Here is an 18,252-nt window from a genome sequence, read left to right on the forward strand (position 1 = left end):
GCTTAAGAAGTTTAATATTTCAGAATTAAGTCATGTTTTGCTTTTTTTCATTTTAGCTTACAAGTATATCATTCGAATAAGTACAAGTATTCTTGATCTCAGAGACAAGTTCAATGAATCTCTTCAAGTGAATACTACTGCTCTCATCCCAAAGGAGGCCAACACTGAGGAAGTCTTTTTGTTTAAACCAGAAAACATTACTTTTGAAAATGGCACAGATCTTTTCATTGCTATTCAGGCTGTTGATAAGGTCGATCTGAAATCAGAAATATCCAACATTGCACGAGTGTCTTTGTTTATTCCTCCACAGACTCCACCAGAGACACCTAGTCCTGATGAAACATCTCCTCCTTGTCCTGATATTCATATCAACAGCACCATTCCTGGCATTCACATTTTAAAAATTATGTGGAAGTGGCTAGGAGAATTGCAGCTGACAATAGCCTAGGGTTGAATTCTTGTGAGATAAATAAAATAAATTATCCATCATTTTTTTGGATTATAAAATGTTCTAAAATGTATTTTAGACTTCCTGTAGGGGGCGATATACTAAAATGCTAAACAACTGGGTATATGCATAACTGCTATCCATTCAAATGCAAAAATTTAATAATCGTTGAGTCTTTTAGTAATGATTTTTGAATACTAGAAAGATGCAATGCTTGCATCAATAAATGGAATTATGTTTTTATTTGTTTTAAGGAGCTTTGCCAGTTAAAATAACATGCAATTACATATACCTAATAGAGTTGCTAAAAGTTGTTCGATTTCTTTTGGTGAAGAAAAGACCAATCTAAATTATTTAAATATAAAAGACATAATTTGTTATATAAAAGTTTTGGACCAGCATCCCCAGGAATATGTCTTATTTTCTCTAAATTTGAGCAATGATGGTACATTTAAGGAAGGGATAGCATTGAAGAAAGAAAGAACAGCATGAAAGTTCCCTAGGCACAGAAATGAATGCTACGTGCATGAAATTACAAGAGTTAGCAATGCTTTAAGCCATGAGAGAGGGGATAAGGTGGGAAAGGTAGCTTCAGTCCAGGTGGGAAGGGAAACTGATTGAGAAATAAACACTTATTATGTATTTTGTGCCAAGGGCCCTACTAATGTCTTATATGCATTACTTTATTTAATGTAATTCACTTCTTTCAACAAATGTTCACCGGCTGCTTACTATTTTCCAGGCCAATGCTAGTTTCTAGTGATAGAAAGATGAGTAAGCATTGGCCTTTTTCCTGTACACACAAAAAAGAGCATTTGAGGATTTGTTTTTGAAATCAGGAGGCAGATATGCTCAGAGATATGCTTGAGAAGGAGGTCTCTGAGAACCAATGAAGGCCGTAATAAGCGTGAGAAAGGCCAGCAGCCTGACAGATGAAAGGGGAAGAAGAGGAAAAGGAGCTGCAAGTATAGGCCTAGCAGTGTGGCAGTCCTCGTGAAGGACTAGTCACAGATCCCAGTGCCTGCAGGGGTAGATATTCTTGTGAAAATTGTTTCGAGTTCTCAGTTATTAGCACAATGAGCTCAAGATGTGGGTGGATCTCTTTATAATTGAAAACAAAATATCTAGTATATTGTTTCTGCATAGACCCAAAATTTCTTTCTTTATCTGTAGACCTTTCTTATTTCAAAACCAGATTTGAGGCATCTTAGTGATACATGCAATAAACATAAAAATAAAGAAATAAAGTGAAGCAAATATATAATAAAAATTAAAATAAGTGCTCATGTGTAAATCTAGGAAGAATGCATGGGAAAAAAAACTAGAGGAAGGATCACCACATCGAATGCATAATATAATGTTCTGTACAATTGTTACAGCTAAGTCACACATTTCACTCTGTGACAAGTAAGCAGGATAAAGGAGGCATATATAGTAAAAAGATTAACAGAGTCTATAGTGAAAAGCAAGCCAGAAGCTCAGGAGAAGCTTGGCTTTTCCTAGTTGTGAGACCCACAGGAAGTTTTATCCATGGATCCTCTGTTTATTAGGGCACTGTGATGTTGAGGCCTGCAGCCGCAGCAGCATCCGTATAATAATCTTAACAACAAGTTTAATATAGCACTAATTATATCCTTCACTATAAGCCAAAGGAGTAGCACCACAGCATTGTTCAGGAAAGGCAACTATACAGGGACCCAAAAAATGCAGTAGAGAGTTCCAAGACTAGGAAGACCTTGATGCTCCTAAAGTCAGTACTGTTTATTGAGAGCACATCCAGTTGCTTTGCCAACCAAATGGGCAGAGGGTTAGTTTGGAGTCCTCTTCTGAATGTTACAAAACCAAACCAAGCACAAACCCGATGAGAAGGAGAAGGCCACTTACCTGCCCCATGTGACAAATGAGTCTGAGGTACCAACTTCATAGAACATGGTTGCCATGGGTTTATCCTGGAAAATTTCCAATAAGTCACTCACTGAGATTTTAATTTCCCATTTGGGTGAATTCAGTGAAATATGGCATGGGATATAGTAGTAAACTACAGAGGGGTATACAATGTGACTTCAGAGAAGAAGAGATGTCAGCCTTTAGATAAGATAGAAAATAGAGAGAAACAAAGAAAAAACATTCTTATGTACTCTGGGTTATAGGAAAGTTTATTGCAAAATAGATCTGTATTGTCACAGGTGATAAAATAAGCCAAAATTTTGCCTTATGCCATCATTGACCCACAATGGCCTGAGTTTCTTTAGTTTCTGATAAGCCAATTAAGTGAGTGAGTAAATCTGGTAAATCTGTCCCAGGCATTGGTACTTCTCTTAATATCCAAGTATCCAGCATCAAAAGAAGGTAGGGAAAAATATTCTCCAAACTCCCCTTTCCAACTTCCAAGCTAGGCCATTACCCCTATGGTAAATGCGGTTTCTTTAAAGCCTCCATCCTATGCCATTGATCTATGCCATTCTTCATCCCTTCTCCTCACTGTCATTTACTGTCCTCACCCAAACTAGGCACAACACTCTTCTCTCCTCACCTCCTAAAATCACTGAGTGGTATCAGAATCTATATGAATGAGTCAATTAATATCTCAGCCTCAAAATTCCTTGATCATCACCCCACCTCCACTAAACTTTAGCAAACTATTGTTTTGAATTTAAAAAGTATCTTTTTATAAGTAAAAAATGAGAATATTGGCAATTTCATATGGTTTGACCAAGTACAGCTAAGGCCACAATTTTCTTCTAATAATGAACTGAAACAACTCCACCTGTGAAATCTTAAAATCCAGTATCCTATTATGGCCACAACCTCCTAACTCTCTGTGCTGTTCACTTCCTACCCCACTGAACTGACCATGTAATTTCATGATGACTTTTATCACTTGATTGTTTCTTTTTAACTAGTCCATCATCTCCTTCTTTATATGGCCCCTAAATGCCTTGGGGTGTCACTTCAAGTTCTCCTTTGACAAGACCTCAACTCCCACATCTGCTTACCCTCTCAACACACCTGCCCTGAAAATCTCTAGCTTTGCATTATGTATATTGTCTGTGTGCTTGAGACATTCATTTATCTATTCAGAAAATAATTTTAAAATACACATACCCATGTTGTATCCCAAGTTACACGTTAAACACTAAGATTACAATGGATAATAAGCTACATAGTTTCTGCCAACTAAAATACAATCAAGCAAACAAGCACTTAATGCACAGGTCTATAAGAAACTTAAATTTACAAGAGAAAAACAACCCTGTTAAAAAGTGGGCAAAGAACATAAACAGACACTTTTCAAAAGAAGATACACATGCAGCCAACAAGCATATGAAAAAATGCTCAATATCACTAATTATTAGAGAAAGGCAAATCAAAACTACAATGAAATACCACCTCACACCAGTCAGAATGGTTATTTTTAAAAAGTCAAAAAATAACAGATTCTAGCAAGGTTGCAGAGAAAAGGGAACACTTATACACTGTTGGTGGGAGTGTAACTTAGTTCAACTGCTGTGGAAAGCACTATGGTGATTCCTCAAAGAGCTAAAAGCAGAATTACCTTTGACCTAGCAAACACATTACTGGGTATATACCCAGAGGAATATAAATCATTCTACCATAAAAGCACACACATGCAGGCACCATGTGCCGCGGTGGCTCACGCCTGTAATCCCAGCACTTTGGGAGGCCGAGGCAGGTGGATCACGAGGTCAAGAGATCAAGACCATCCTGGTCAACATGGTGAAACCCCGTCTCTACTAAAATACAAAAAATTAGCTGGGCATGGTGGCGCATGCCTGTAATCCCAGCTGCTCAGGAGGCTGAGGCAGGAGAATTGCCTGAAACCAGGAGGCAGAGGTTGCGGTGAACCGAGATTGCACTCCAACCTGGGTAACAAGAGTGAAACTCCATTTCAAAACACACACACACACACACACACACACACACACATGCAAATGTTAATTGCACCACTATTCACAGTAGCAAAGACATGGAATCCACCTAAATTTTCATCAATGACAGATTGGATAAAGAAAAAGTGGTTCATATACACCATGGAATACTATGCAGCCATAAAAAAGAACAAGATCCTGTCTTTTGTGGGAACATGGACAGAGTTGGAGGTTATTATCCTTAGCAAACTAATGCAGGAACAGCAAACCAAAACCACATGTTCTCACTTGTAAGTGGGAGCTAAATGATGAGAATTCATGAACACAAAGATAAGAACAACAGACACTGGGGTCTACTTGAGGATGGAGGGTGGGAGGAGGGAGAGGAGCAGAAAAAAATAGCTATTGTGCTCTGGTCCTTGTACCTGGGTGATGAAATGGTCTATACCAGAAACCCTCATGACACAAGTTTCCTACCTAACAAACCTCCACATGTACCCACAAACCTAAAATAAAAGTTAAAAGCAAACAAACAAAAAAGCAATGCACAGTATGTAGGGTCTTTTTCAGGGGAAGCACATATTACAGGAACTCATGCTTTGCATACCTAATCCATATGTGGTATCTGCCAGAGAAAGTGATCCTTCCACTTTCATGATGTCTGGGTATATGTATAAAATAAGGGAAAAGCAAGAGAAAGAAATGAAGCAAAATGACCCTAATAAAACCCCTGTTTCTCCAAATATTACTATATCTTGGAATTCGTCATGTTGGGCAAAATCTGCTTCCAGTTACACTCTGGAATTCCTCTAGGGTTTGAGTTCTTTTTAAATTAATTTTTTGTTAGATATTGACAAGTTGTAATTGTATATATTTTTATTAGGTAGAAAATGATTCTGATATATATATACAATGTGGAATAATTGAATCCAGCTAATTAAGAAAAACATCACCTCAAATTCTTATCATTTATTCCTCCTGTCTGACTGAAACATTATATACTTTGACCAACATCTCCCCATTCCTCTAACTCTCTAGCCTCTGTTAATCACCATTCTACTCTCTGCTTCTATGTGTTCAATTTTTTTAGCTTCCACAAATAAGTGAGAACATATGGCATCTGTCTTTTGTCCCTGGCTCACTTCACTTAGAATAATGTCCTTCAGGTTCATCCATGTTGTCACAAATGACATAATCTCATTTTTTAAGGCTGAATAGTGTGTATATACAGATATGTGGTGTACTCACATGCACACACAATGTACATATATATATATATACATTGTGTGTGCATGTGAGTACACATACATGCATCCAAACAGATGAATAGATAAATAAAATGTTCTGTATATGGATGGACACAGACTGATTCCATAACTTGGCTATTGTGAATAATGCTGTAATGAACATAGAAGTACAAATATTTCTTCAACATATTGATTTTGAAACTTTTGGATATATACCCAGAAGAGGAATTGGTGGGTTATATGGTAATTTAGTCTTTATAGGGACCTTTATGCTGTTTTCCATAACGATTGTCTTAGCTTATGTTCCCACCAAGAGTATACTAGGTTTCCTGTTCTCTACATCCTTGCCAACTATGATTTTTTGTCTTTATTATAATTGCCATTCAGATAGGTTTGAAGTGATATCTCATTGTGGTTTTAATTTGCACTTCCCCAATAATTATGGATGTTTAGCATTTTTTTCATGTATCGTTGACTATTTGTTGAACTGGTGGATTGTATGAAGAATAGTTGTATTATATTAGGTGTAGTTATGACATTATTGTCTTTATTTGAAGATTATGATCTCAGGAGATGCATAAGCATTCAAGTTGACAATGGATGGTTAATACTGAGTGTCAACTTGAGTGGATTGAAGGATATAAATTATTGATCCTGGGTGTGTCTGTGAGGGTGTTGCCAAAGGAGATTAACATTTGAGTCAGTGGGCTGGGAAAGGCAGACCCACCCTTAATCTGGGTGGGCACAATCTAATCAGCTGCCAGCGAGGCTAGAATATAATCAGGCAGAGAAATGTAAAAACAAAGACTAGCCTAGCCTCCCAGGCTACATCTTTCTCCTGTGCTGAATGCTTCCTTCCCTTGAACATCCGACCCAAATTCTTCAGTTTTGGAACTGGGACTGGCTCTCCTTGCTACTCAGCCTACAGACAGCCTATTATGAAACCTTGAGATCATGTGAGTTAATACCTACTAAACTCCCCTTTATCTATCTATCTGTATGTATATATTTCCCTTTAGAGAACCCTGACTAATACATTCTCTTTTGAAAAACATCTATTTAGGCCCTTTGCCCATTTTAAAAATCAGATTGTTTTCTTGTTATTGAATTGTTTGAGTTCCTTATATATGTTAGATATTCACTCCTTATCAGATGTATGGCTTGCAAATGTTTCCTCCCATTGCACAGGCTGCCTCTTTACTCTGTTAATTGTTTTCTTTGCTGTGCAGGAGGTTTTTAGTTTGATGTAATTCCCATTTGTCTATTTTTTAGTTTTGTTGCCTGAGCTTTTGGAGTCAAACCCAAAAAATCATTGCCCAGAACAATATCAAAAATAAAGAAAATATAAGCACTATAATCTTTAAATTATACTTTCAAAATATACCTGATATATGACCTCAATAGATTTTAATTGTCTCCAACTAATTCTACATGGTTTCAGACTTTTGAAGAAATGCCAAAATCTTTCCCAAGAAAATTTGTTAGAGTGATTCATTAAACTAAGAAAGAGAAGACAAATCAACAAAGTAGTGTTCATGGAGGCGTACAGTAAAATTTCACATAGACAATCAAATTTAACAACCCAGATAAGAACTAAATCATAAGCACAAGAAAGTCATTACATTAAGCCCAAGTAATGCACAGTTATTGTAATTGAGAAAAATCTATTTAACTCAGTTCCTGAACCCACATGCCAAAAGGGAAACATGTTAACCTATTTTAACTGTTTCTAGAGATAAACCTTTTCCTAAATTTCAAAGGAGCTCAGAATTCTTAAGGGGGAGGAAGAGACTAAAAAAAGTGATGACCTGTGGAACAGACAGCACAGTTCAAACTCCGGAGGACACACTGAAGTTCATGCATCATTCAGGCAGGCACAGGAATGCACTAATCCTGCTGGCAGGGCATGAAAGTGGGACCCCAGGCAGCACTTTAAGGATCCAGGCAACCAGTCCATATAGAGAAAGTTCTCCCCCCGAAATACTAATCTGAGGGTTGGAAAGCAGAGTACTACCACCATTACCACACCAAATGATTGGGAAAAGTGCAGAGGGAGAGAGAGGTGAGCAGAACTCAGCAACTTGACTGAGAAGAAAATGGTGTGATATTATTATCATTATCATTATTTATTTTATCTGATAATGATAACAGCTACTGTTTTCTGGTTTTTTATTTTTCTTTTTTTTTTTTTTAACCAAGTGCCAGGCACTAAGTGCTTCACATATTCACATCTAGGCCCTCCACTAATATTTGAGTGTCCTGAGGCAAGAGGACAAATGTAGATCCAAATACCATGTCTAAATATGTGAACATTATAAATCAGGCGAACAAGCTGTTACAATGTGTTATCTCCTACCTTGACAAATAACTCCCTTCATAATGATTTGGAAGATCAGGTTCAAACTTAAAATTCTTGAAAACCTCTTAGTGTGATGGTGGAACATGGCAGCTCGGGAACAGATGAGACATGGTTCGCCCTCTTCCTATCTTTCTCCACTCCACAGTCCGAACTGCAACGGGCCTCATGCACATGGGTGTGGCCTCATCAGCCCATATACCATATCAATAGCTACTCTTTGTCCATCTTTCCAACCTGAAGGTATACATACCTTTGTCACAATCTTCCCTACGGAGAACTGGCCCTGGCACCCGCGCAAGTTGCGGCACACACAGACCGTGGAAGGAGGATGAGTCATTTGTGAGGGAATTTCAGGTTGGGTACATCACATATGTTCTATAAATGGGGCTGTGGGAGGACACACAATGGGTGTCACAACCCCTGGGTCCTGTGGACTCTCCACTCCCTCAAAAGAGTACAGGACACATTACATAGTTTGGGGTATTCGGAACAAAATGAAAATGTAGGACCAAGGCCTTATTCAAACATCTGGAAAAAAGTATAATTAAAGCTATTAAAATATAAATATTTTTTTCTTTCTTCCACAGTGCTTCTCAGCTTGTCATGGTGGTTTTTTTTTTCTTTGTCATTTAATGTTCTAAGTAAAGAAAAATTATAATTTTAAAGTATTCATATGAATTTCACCATGCATCTATATTATGCACTGCCAGTTTTAAACACAAATGTAAGACTTTTAATTTGTATGTTGAATACACATTTTGTATTTTGTAGCTTGTACATGCATACATTGTTTTGTCAAAACAATGAAAATACTGCACAAAACTGGCTCAAGTGTTTTTATTTCACTTAATATGTTCACATTCTACCAACACTCTCTACCTTTAGCTTACTGATGAATAAGACTGAAAGGAAGAGGAACTACAGGATGCCCCATTTATCTCCTTCCTTCTATGTCATCATTTTCAGCATAAGTAATTGGCAAATACAGTGAAGTAACACATGTAAGAAAGGACCGATAGAATCACTTGGTCATTCATGTTTCTTGGAATGTCATTGCCTTCTTTTTGTGTTTGAAGAAAGTTCTGATTTGAACTGAAAGCATTGTCTCAATAATTCAGGGCACCTGCTTACACAGTCCTAGAAATGGCATGCTTATCTGGTACTTTGAGTCTCACTGACCTTCCACGGACTCTATGTCCACCCAAATTCTTTACTCATGAGGCATCAGGAAACTGTATACAAATGGCACAGTGAGGAATGACAGATACACATATTACACCTATCTCTACTACTTACACACACTCTCTATTGTCCCATCGGACTTGCCTTATAAAACACAAGTTCAAAGATAAAATGAGTAAGGTCACACAACCAGTTGGCGACAAAGCACTGGGTTAGTTGAATCCAGACAGTTTTGCTACTCAGAGACATCTCTGACTATACATGAATCCATCTCTGTGTTAATGAGCTCTACTTACAGACAGGTAGAACTAAAGCAACTGACCCAGATAAGAGAATCTATAAATACTTCTAGAAACAGTACAAGAAACTTCAGGAACATTTTGGTTTAGCTGATGAACATCTAACATTAGCCAGTTTTTTTTGCATTTTACTTTTCAGAAAAGAATTTTTAAATACTTTCATTATAGACCTAATTTTTTATCATGTAGCGAAGGTCCCATATGCAGGAAATATTTTGTATTTAATTCAATGTCCTGTGTACCTTTCTTATCTATATTTTCAATACAGCCAGGAACCAGGAAATAAGGGGAAATTTATATGGATTCAGGGAAGAACTGGAATAAGGGACTATTCTTAACATAGCTATTGACTTTGGAATCTTTATGACTCTGAGTCCATCAAATTTACTAACTGAAAGTACATAGTTAATGGCCTAGCTTGCTTGTCTGTTTTGTTATTCTGTTTTATCACTGGATAATTTATGTCAATCAAATTTGCTAATTTAACATGACATAGTTGTCAAGTTAGTTGGAGGTTTTTGTTTAGTTGTTCTGTTTTACTGCTGAATCAATTCTTAAATCAGGAGAACTGGCATCTTGCTAATGTTTGTCACTATGGGCTACAGAAACTAGTGATACTTTGAATCAGAATCCTGAAACTGGTTTTAGATGCTTTAAATTCTTACCACTTGTATATCTTTATATATATATGTATGTAACAGAGACAGGGATCTTGATATGTTGCCCCAGACTGGTCTCAAACTCCTGGCCTCAAGTGATCCTCCCACTGCAGCTTCCCAAAATGCTGAGACTATAAGTGTAAGCCACCTTACCTAGCCTATTCTCTGTCTTAAAAGAAAAAAAATCACCACCTGAAATGATTTAAAACATTAAAGAAAAAAAGCTACTATAGAAAAAATATCTATCATGTTTTGATTTAATTCATCAACAATAAGTGACATAAACAATTCTATGTAAAAAGTCAGTATTTCTTTGGAACTGTCATTTAATCCTTTGGGAATCTGTTGTACTCAACCTTCATTTTGACTAATAGCAAAGCCACCGTCTAATTTTTTTAAGAGCTAATATGCAGAGAAGTAAAAGAGAATGGTTGATTCTTGAAAACGTTTTTTTGCTCCACTCAACCCAAGAACAAATTCTTTACTGTCAAAAAGCATTTTTTAGACCTCACCTGGAATGAGCTAGGAAAATAGGATTGGTAAATTTAAGAAACCTGTTACTAACTTTATTTCATTTTATTTTTTATGTTTTTGAGATGGAATCTCACTCTGTTGCCCAGGCATGATCTCAGCTCACTACAACTTCTGCCTTCTAGGTTCAAGCAATTCTCCTACTTCAACCTCCTGAGTATCTGGGATTACAGGTGCACACCACCACATCCAGCTAAGTTTTGCATTTTTAGTAGAGACAGGGTTTCACCATGTTGGCCAAGTTGGTCTCAAACTTCTGACTTCAAGTGATCTGCCTGCCTCAGCCTCCCAAAGTGCTGGAATTACAGGCGTGAGCACTGCACCTGGGCCATGTTACCAAGTTGATATGCAAGTGATTCTCTTTCATTCTTTCCAGGAGCTTCCATGTCATTGGGTACAGCCATTAGCACAGAGGGCCCAGAGTCTCATTTGATGACTGATTGACACAGATTACACTTATACAAGCCTAAAAAGCGTATTGATACCATCACAGGACCACGTTGGGAGTTATAGTCAATGTCCAACTGCTTAATCAATATAATGTGAGGAAAACATAATTAGCATGAGGCCCAAAGGTGAAATAAGTCACTGGTATAGAAATAGGTATTTCCAGGTGCCAGTATTTAGTTGCTGGGGTAAATTTGTTTTCAAAATAGATGAATTTGTTATAGAAATGATGGGAGAATAAAGTAAATTTGAATGTCTATTTCTTTGCATACATGACAAATTACTTCAGAGAAAAAGAGTGAATATTTCTTTGTAAAATTTCTTCCAAAAGAAGATTCCAAAATTTTTCAAGATACTGTTGTATTCTATATTTTAAACACAAGACAATCTTGCAAACATTTCCTTGAAACACCTCCTGCTACAACTTAAAACCAGTACTAATTTTTTCCGTCTCAAAAAAAAAAAATAGAGAACAGTTGTTCCTGGTTCTTGAACTTGAATGTGTACATGAATCACTTGGAAGCTAAAGTGCAGATTTTGGTTCAGTAAGTTCAGGAGCCTAAGATTCTTCATGTCTAATAAGCTCCAGATGATAGTGGAGGACCTCATTTTGTATGTCAAGGATTGAGACTGCCCCACTTCTCATACCTTTGGCAATCTGCCCTTGCCCTCTTTGCTATCATTGATCCACCCTGGATGGGCACCTGACTCAGAAGGTTTTTCAGAGCTCTTCTTCAGGACTTATTCAACAGGAACCAGTGAAGAAGATCAAAGTCTCTGACAGCAAAACTATGTGTTGTAAGGCTCAGGGCTCCTCTCTGTCCATTTTTCCTACTGAAATAGGGAAGCTGGTATAAGAGGTGAGGCCAGTAGACCAAGAGATGGTCAGAACACTGGCTACATTCACAACCCCAGTTTTCCCAGTTCCCTCTGAACCTGAGCTGTAAGGGCAGCCTCACCTTTACAATGCTGTTTGAGACATACCCGATATTTTTTATATATGCTGTGTATTTAATGAACTTATTTGAGTTGGTTTTCTGTCACATGCAACCATCAGAGTACTGCCTAAGTATAATACTCATACAGTACTATTAAATTTCAGAAAATAACTTGTTCATATTAATTTCCATTTTGGCGCTAACTAAATCACTTATTGTAACCTTTGTACACAGAACCTATTTCCTAAATTTTTGTTTCTCACCTCTTGGTCTGAGTTCTCACTGTCCAGCACCTGAGACATAATATTTGTTGTCTCGGATTCATCTATTCATGGAGAACAATTTGTATCACATGGCAGGCACTGTGCTGGAAGCTGGGACCATGTGATCCCTGTTTTCCAGTAGCTTAAAATTTAGTAGGGGATACACACAGGACAACAAAGTAATGTAATGTGATGTAATATAATGTCATATAAATAGAGGATCGTAAAGGAGACAGTATCATAGAGAGGGTGGTACCTCCTCAAAGTCTTGATGGACATACAAGGAAGAAGGAAATTCCAGTCAGAAACAGCCAAATAGGCAAAGGTACATAAACAAGAACTATAATACTCTATTTAGAAAAGTGCAAATGTTTCATCCCAAAGCATGAAGAGGAGAGAACAGGAGGGCCAAGGGTAGAAAGGCAATGGGGAAATAGCCAACACAAATCAAGGAAGGCTTTAAATAATATGACAAAGATTTTGGACTTTATCCTATAGGCAATGCGTGATGATTGCAAAAAGCAGCAACAGGACTGGATCATGCTTTAACTTAGACCATGTTGCAAGACAAATTGAGAGCAATCAAGATAGAGACAAAGAGTTCTGTAGAACAGAGTTAGCAGTCTTTGAGCTAGTGACCTGCTGAACAAAGTTATAATGAGGCATAATAAAATATTTTAGGATCAACTGGTTTTTTCTTTCTCATTACCTGTTACAAAAAACCTATCTTCCTTACATTTTCTTTTACACATAGGTAATTTTGGAATTGTTACATTATCATTTTAAATATTTCTCTATGAACATTATACTACTGCATCATTTAAAAATCTATACTGAGAGTCTCTGTCTTACTAAAGGTGAGTTTAACAAATTCACATAGGTTTATTTATTTCTTTCTTGCATTTATTTCTTCTATTTCATGTATTTCCTTTTTGTTTCTTCAGTTTTCCTCCTGTCCTAACACCTACTGGACAGATTGAGTTTTACTCTGCTGGTTTGAAAATTACACATTATGACTTTAGTCCTCCGGTGTTTTCTCAACTTAAGATGTGTTCTTATCTTTAGTATTCATTGATTTATTTCCTACAGTAATAGAATTCTAAAGCTCATCAGTAGCTATATTTTTCTTATCCCCTTCACTTTCAACAGAAATGCCTTAGTAAGCTCTTGTGTCTCTCTGGACTCCAACACCAACCTGATTCATGTTGGTGATTTCTAAATTTTAAACATTGATAGACTTTTGTGGCTGTTATTTATTACTTTTTTAGACAAGAAATTTTACTAAATTATTTACTAACATTTATTTGCTATATCTTATTTGCTTCTATCTGGAGAATTTCCCCAACAGTGCTTTTAACATGTGTGTTAGGTGGTCTGAGTCTTAGCATCTTTGATATTGTTTCCACTTTATACTAATATGTGAGTCATCATTAAAAATACTAGGTTTGATTTTTTTCTTTAAACAGTTTGAAAATATATTCTACTACTTCTTGCACCTAGGGCTGCTGTTCCAAAGTCTGAGTTGGATATGTAGTTTGTCATCCTCAGCATACAGAGAATAACTGAAGCCATGTGTGGGAGGGAGATCACCAACTGAAACACAGGGGAAGAGATGGGAGCCAAAAATGAACTCTGAGAAAAGCCAGCATTTAAGGAGGAGAAACAAGAAGAGGCATTGTGAGCAAGACTGAGAAGGAATGGCCATAGATTTGCAAATATAATCAGAAGTGCATTATGAAAACCAAGAAAGGGGGCAGTTTCAAAAAAGACGGAATGATCAACGACAACCTCATATATTACAGAGATGTCTAGCAATGCAAGTATTTCAAATTGTTCTTTGCATGTAACAATATATACAAATTACTGCATTTTCTTTAAGATGAGGAAGGTTTGTATCATTTTTCTATGTTGGAGCAGGGTTGGGGGGAGTAGGAAACCAGAAGAGAAGACATAAAAAAGAGAGAGGACAAATAATACATCAAGAAGGTACTGTAAGAGAATGGAGAATAAAGAGCATAAGTGTACAGAGATTACCCTTTAAAAAGGTAATGATCAGCATTATCTGATGCTTAAGGAAAGAAATAGTCATGAAGGCAAGCATTTGAAGGAGTTCATGTCTAGGAGCTTGTAATTTCTTTGTGAAGTCGGAATCAAGGCCTTTTGCTGATAGATAAGGAGTGAGGTGAGTTCATAGTTCCGGTAGTATTGGAACTGTTAATGATACCAGTAAATAGTACCAGTAGTACTGGTCTACTTGTACTTGTTATATGAGATATCTCTTGTAATTAGACCAAAGAGAAAAAACATTTGCTTAAGTAAATAATTAGATTTCCCCTGCTGATTCCCCAGAATCATAAACTAAAATAAACCTAAGAGAAATGTTGCTTCTATTTCCCTCAAAAGTTGTGAAAATGAACCATAGAGCTTCAGTTGCATGTTTAAGAATCTATGACATTTTCCTTTTAATGTTATGAGATTAAAGCTGTTTGATGAGTCTAAACTCAAGGGCTATATTTAACTTTGATTCTTTGGGGAAAATTTTGGTTCCAACCCAGATTTTTGTAATTTTAAGCTCTATAATTAAGGCAAAGACTCAGTAAACAAAATTTTACAAAGTTAAAGAATGACCAGGGAACAAAATTTTGGTCCCTGTATAGTTTCCTAGGGCTGCTATAACAAAGTGCCACAAACATGGCAGAAATGTATTGTCTCACAGTTCTGGAGACTAGGACTCCAAGATTAGGTGCTGGCAGGTTGATTCCTTCTGAGTTTTTGAGAGCTGTAAGACAGAGTTTCTTCGCTTTCTTTTCCCCTAGCTTCTAGCAGTTTACTGGCAATCTTTGGCATTCTTTGGCTTATAGACACATCTCCTGATCCCTTCCCTTCACGTTTGCATGATGTTGTCCCTATTTGGGTGTCTATGTCTAAATTTCCCATTTTATAAGTACACTAGTTATATTGAAATAGGAGCTTCACCAGCAAAATCTCATAATTAATTATATCTTTAATGGCCCTATTTTCAAATAAAGTTATATTGTGAGGTACTAGGGGTCCAGACTTTGACATAGGAATTTTTGGGGTAACAAAATTCAACCCATAATAGTCCTTTCTCAAACTTCCCAAAATCCTTTCCAAACAGCCCCTTTCAAAACTTTTCAGGTCATGAAAAGTTACCTAGGGCATTCCAAACTCTCAGTCTATGATTATTACCTTTGTTTTTGTTTATATTTTTTCCTAGATTTTCTGCTTATAAGAAGAAAAGCAAAGGTGAAAAGGAGGAAGCCATGTATGTAAACAACCTAGAAGGAAGGTTCTGGCAGCCTAAAAAAACATGTGAATAGAATTCTAGTCTATATAAGAAGTCTGACTGCAATTTAAAAATTCAGGATTTTAAAAGATAATTTTGTTTAAACAAGAAGGTCAAAAATACCAGCTAATCAATAATTGAAAAGAGTTAAGAATTAGTGAATGCCAAACTATGCATCTGACAAAGGTCTAATATCCAGAATTTATAAGGAATTTAAATGATTCAACAGGCTAAAAACAACCCCATTAAAAAGTGGGCCAAAGACATGAACTGATGCTTCTCAAAAGAATACATATAAGCAGCCAATAAGCATATGAAAAAAATACTCAGCATCACTAGTAATCAGAAAAATACAAATCAAAATCACAATGAGATACTATCTCACAGCAGTCTGAATGACTATTATTAAAAAGTCAAAAACAATAGATGTTGGCAGGCTGCAGAGAAAAGTGAACACTTATACATTGTCAGTAGAAATGTAAATTCCTTCAGCCACTATAGAAAGCAACTTGCAACCCTATTAGTGGGTATATACCAAAAGGAAATAAATTATTCTATCAAAAGGACATATGCACCCAGGTAGTGGGCATGGTACACAATAGGTAGTTTTTAACCCATAAACCCCTCTCTTTCTCCCCAGTGTCCATTGTTGCCATGTTTGTATCTATGTGTGCTCAATGTTTAGCTCCCACTTAAAAGTGAGAACATGTGGTGTTTGGTTTTCCGATCCTGCATTAATTTACTTGATATTATGGCCTCCAAACGCATCCCTATTTCTGCCAAGGGTGTAATTTTCTTCCTTTTTATGGCTGCATACTATTCCACATTTTCTTTATCCAATCTATCATTGATGGTCACCTAGGTTGAGTCCATATCTTCGCTATTGTGAATAGTGTGGCTCAGAAAGGTGGCAAAGTTAGACTCAGAAACCATTTCTCCAGATTTCTAATATAGTGGCTCTTCCTCTGTTTCTAATGACACCCAGTGTGTTCTATATGACAATAAGTCAATCAGTAAATACCTACTAAAAATCCTTAATTACAAAAGAAGGCAAAATATAAAGCATGACTGATGCTTCAAAGAAGCTTACAATTTTGTTAGGGAAATAAGACATGTACACTATAAAAAGATGATAGTACATAATTTTAGGTTATTGTCCTTCTGGATGAGAACTGCCTTCTGCATCCAGATCTCTATGACTTTAGAACTTTTTCCCCATATGACCTCCATATTCTGGCCACAGGTGATTGGTTTAGAGATTGGCATGTGACCCATTATGGGCCACTTATAGTATCTCATCCCCCTCCCACTCTGACAGTTGGCCAAGGGATAGGTACTTAATCCAAGTCAGGTCAATCAAAGTATTTGTGTAAAGAATGGAATGAATCAGTTCTTTCCTGGTGAGAGAAGCCTTAAAGCATAAAACTTGGTTTCTGTTCTTGCCTCTATTTCTTGTCATGTGGACAAAGGTCAGCCTTCATGAGAGTGAATGGAAGTGACTAAAGGCAGTAGAAACAAAGGAGAGAGAGAGAATGTGTAAGTTCCTGGTTTCAGCTGCTCCTGAAATTAGCTGTAACTTGACCTACCCACACTTCCTTGTTCAGTCTTTATTTGGATCTAAGAAGCGTTTATCACATGTTAAGCACTACTCTAAGCATCTCACAGTAAGAATCCATTTAATCCTCACATCAATCCTATGAGGTACGAATCATTACTACCCCCATTTTACAGAAACTAAAGCAAAGGTTTAGTAACTTGCTTAAGATCACACTACTGGTAAAAGTAATCAAGCCGGATTTCATTTCAGCCAGTGTGTTCTAGAATCTGATCTTTCAACCAGAATGTCATAAATATTTCTGTTATACATTGCATTACACTAAGTTGCATCATTTATCTCCATATCTGTCTTCCATGCTAATCTGTGACCTCACTAAAGTCAAGGGCTATATTTAACTTCTTTTTGCATCTTTAAGGCCTACTACAGTTCCTGGTTAATAATCAGTAGGGCACTCAGCAAATGCTTGTTGAACTATTGGTAACCCTCGAAAACTGAGGTTACCAATACCTGACACCAATCTACCTAATAAAGCTACCTAATAAAGGCAATAACACTATGGTAAGTGCTAAACTCATTAACTTAAACATGTGAGGTAATAGAAAATATTGAACCTTCATCCTCTTAAGTTTCTGAATTTTTCCCTGCGGTAAAATATATAACACACAATTTACCTTTTTGACCATTTTTAAGTACACAATTCAGTGGCAGTAAATACATTCACACTTTTGTGCAACCATCACCCCTATCCATCTCTAGAACTTTTTCATCTTCTCAAACTGAAACTCTACCCTTTAAAAAATAACTTCCCATTCCCGCCTCTCCCCAGTTCCTGGCAACCATCATTCTACTTTCTGCCTCTATGATTCTGACTTTTATGGGTACCTCATAAAAACTGACTCATACAATATTTGTGTCCTTTTATGACTGGCTTGTTCCACATAGCATAATGTCTTCAAGGTTCATCCATGTTGTAGCATGTGTCAAAATTTCCTTCCTTTTTAAGGCAGAATAATATTCAATTGCACATATATTTCACATTTTTTTATTCATTCATCCATCAATGGACACTTGGGTTGTTAACTGAATAATGCTGCTCTGAACACGGTGTGCAAATATATGTTCAA

At 36.7% G+C, this 18,252-nt stretch overlaps 1 protein-coding gene and 1 long non-coding RNA gene across 7 annotated transcripts in view; one reads left to right on the forward strand and one right to left on the reverse strand.

Moving 5' to 3' along the window:
* Nucleotides 1-507, forward strand: part of CLCA1 (chloride channel accessory 1) — a 30,710-nt gene extending 30,203 nt beyond the window's left edge. The window contains exon 14 of the mRNA XM_002751034.7: nucleotides 57-507. Within this exon, the coding sequence (XP_002751080.3) occupies nucleotides 57-448 (392 nt within the window). The 3' untranslated portion in view covers nucleotides 449-507. The remainder of the gene's footprint in view (nucleotides 1-56) is intronic.
* The window catches only part of LOC128928210 (uncharacterized), a 188,240-nt gene that overhangs the window by 75,483 nt on the left and 94,505 nt on the right, over nucleotides 1-18,252 (reverse strand). The window lies entirely within an intron of this gene.

This window comes from Callithrix jacchus, chromosome 7 (assembly GCF_049354715.1).
Source record: "Callithrix jacchus isolate 240 chromosome 7, calJac240_pri, whole genome shotgun sequence".
NCBI lineage: Eukaryota > Metazoa > Chordata > Mammalia > Primates > Cebidae > Callithrix > Callithrix jacchus.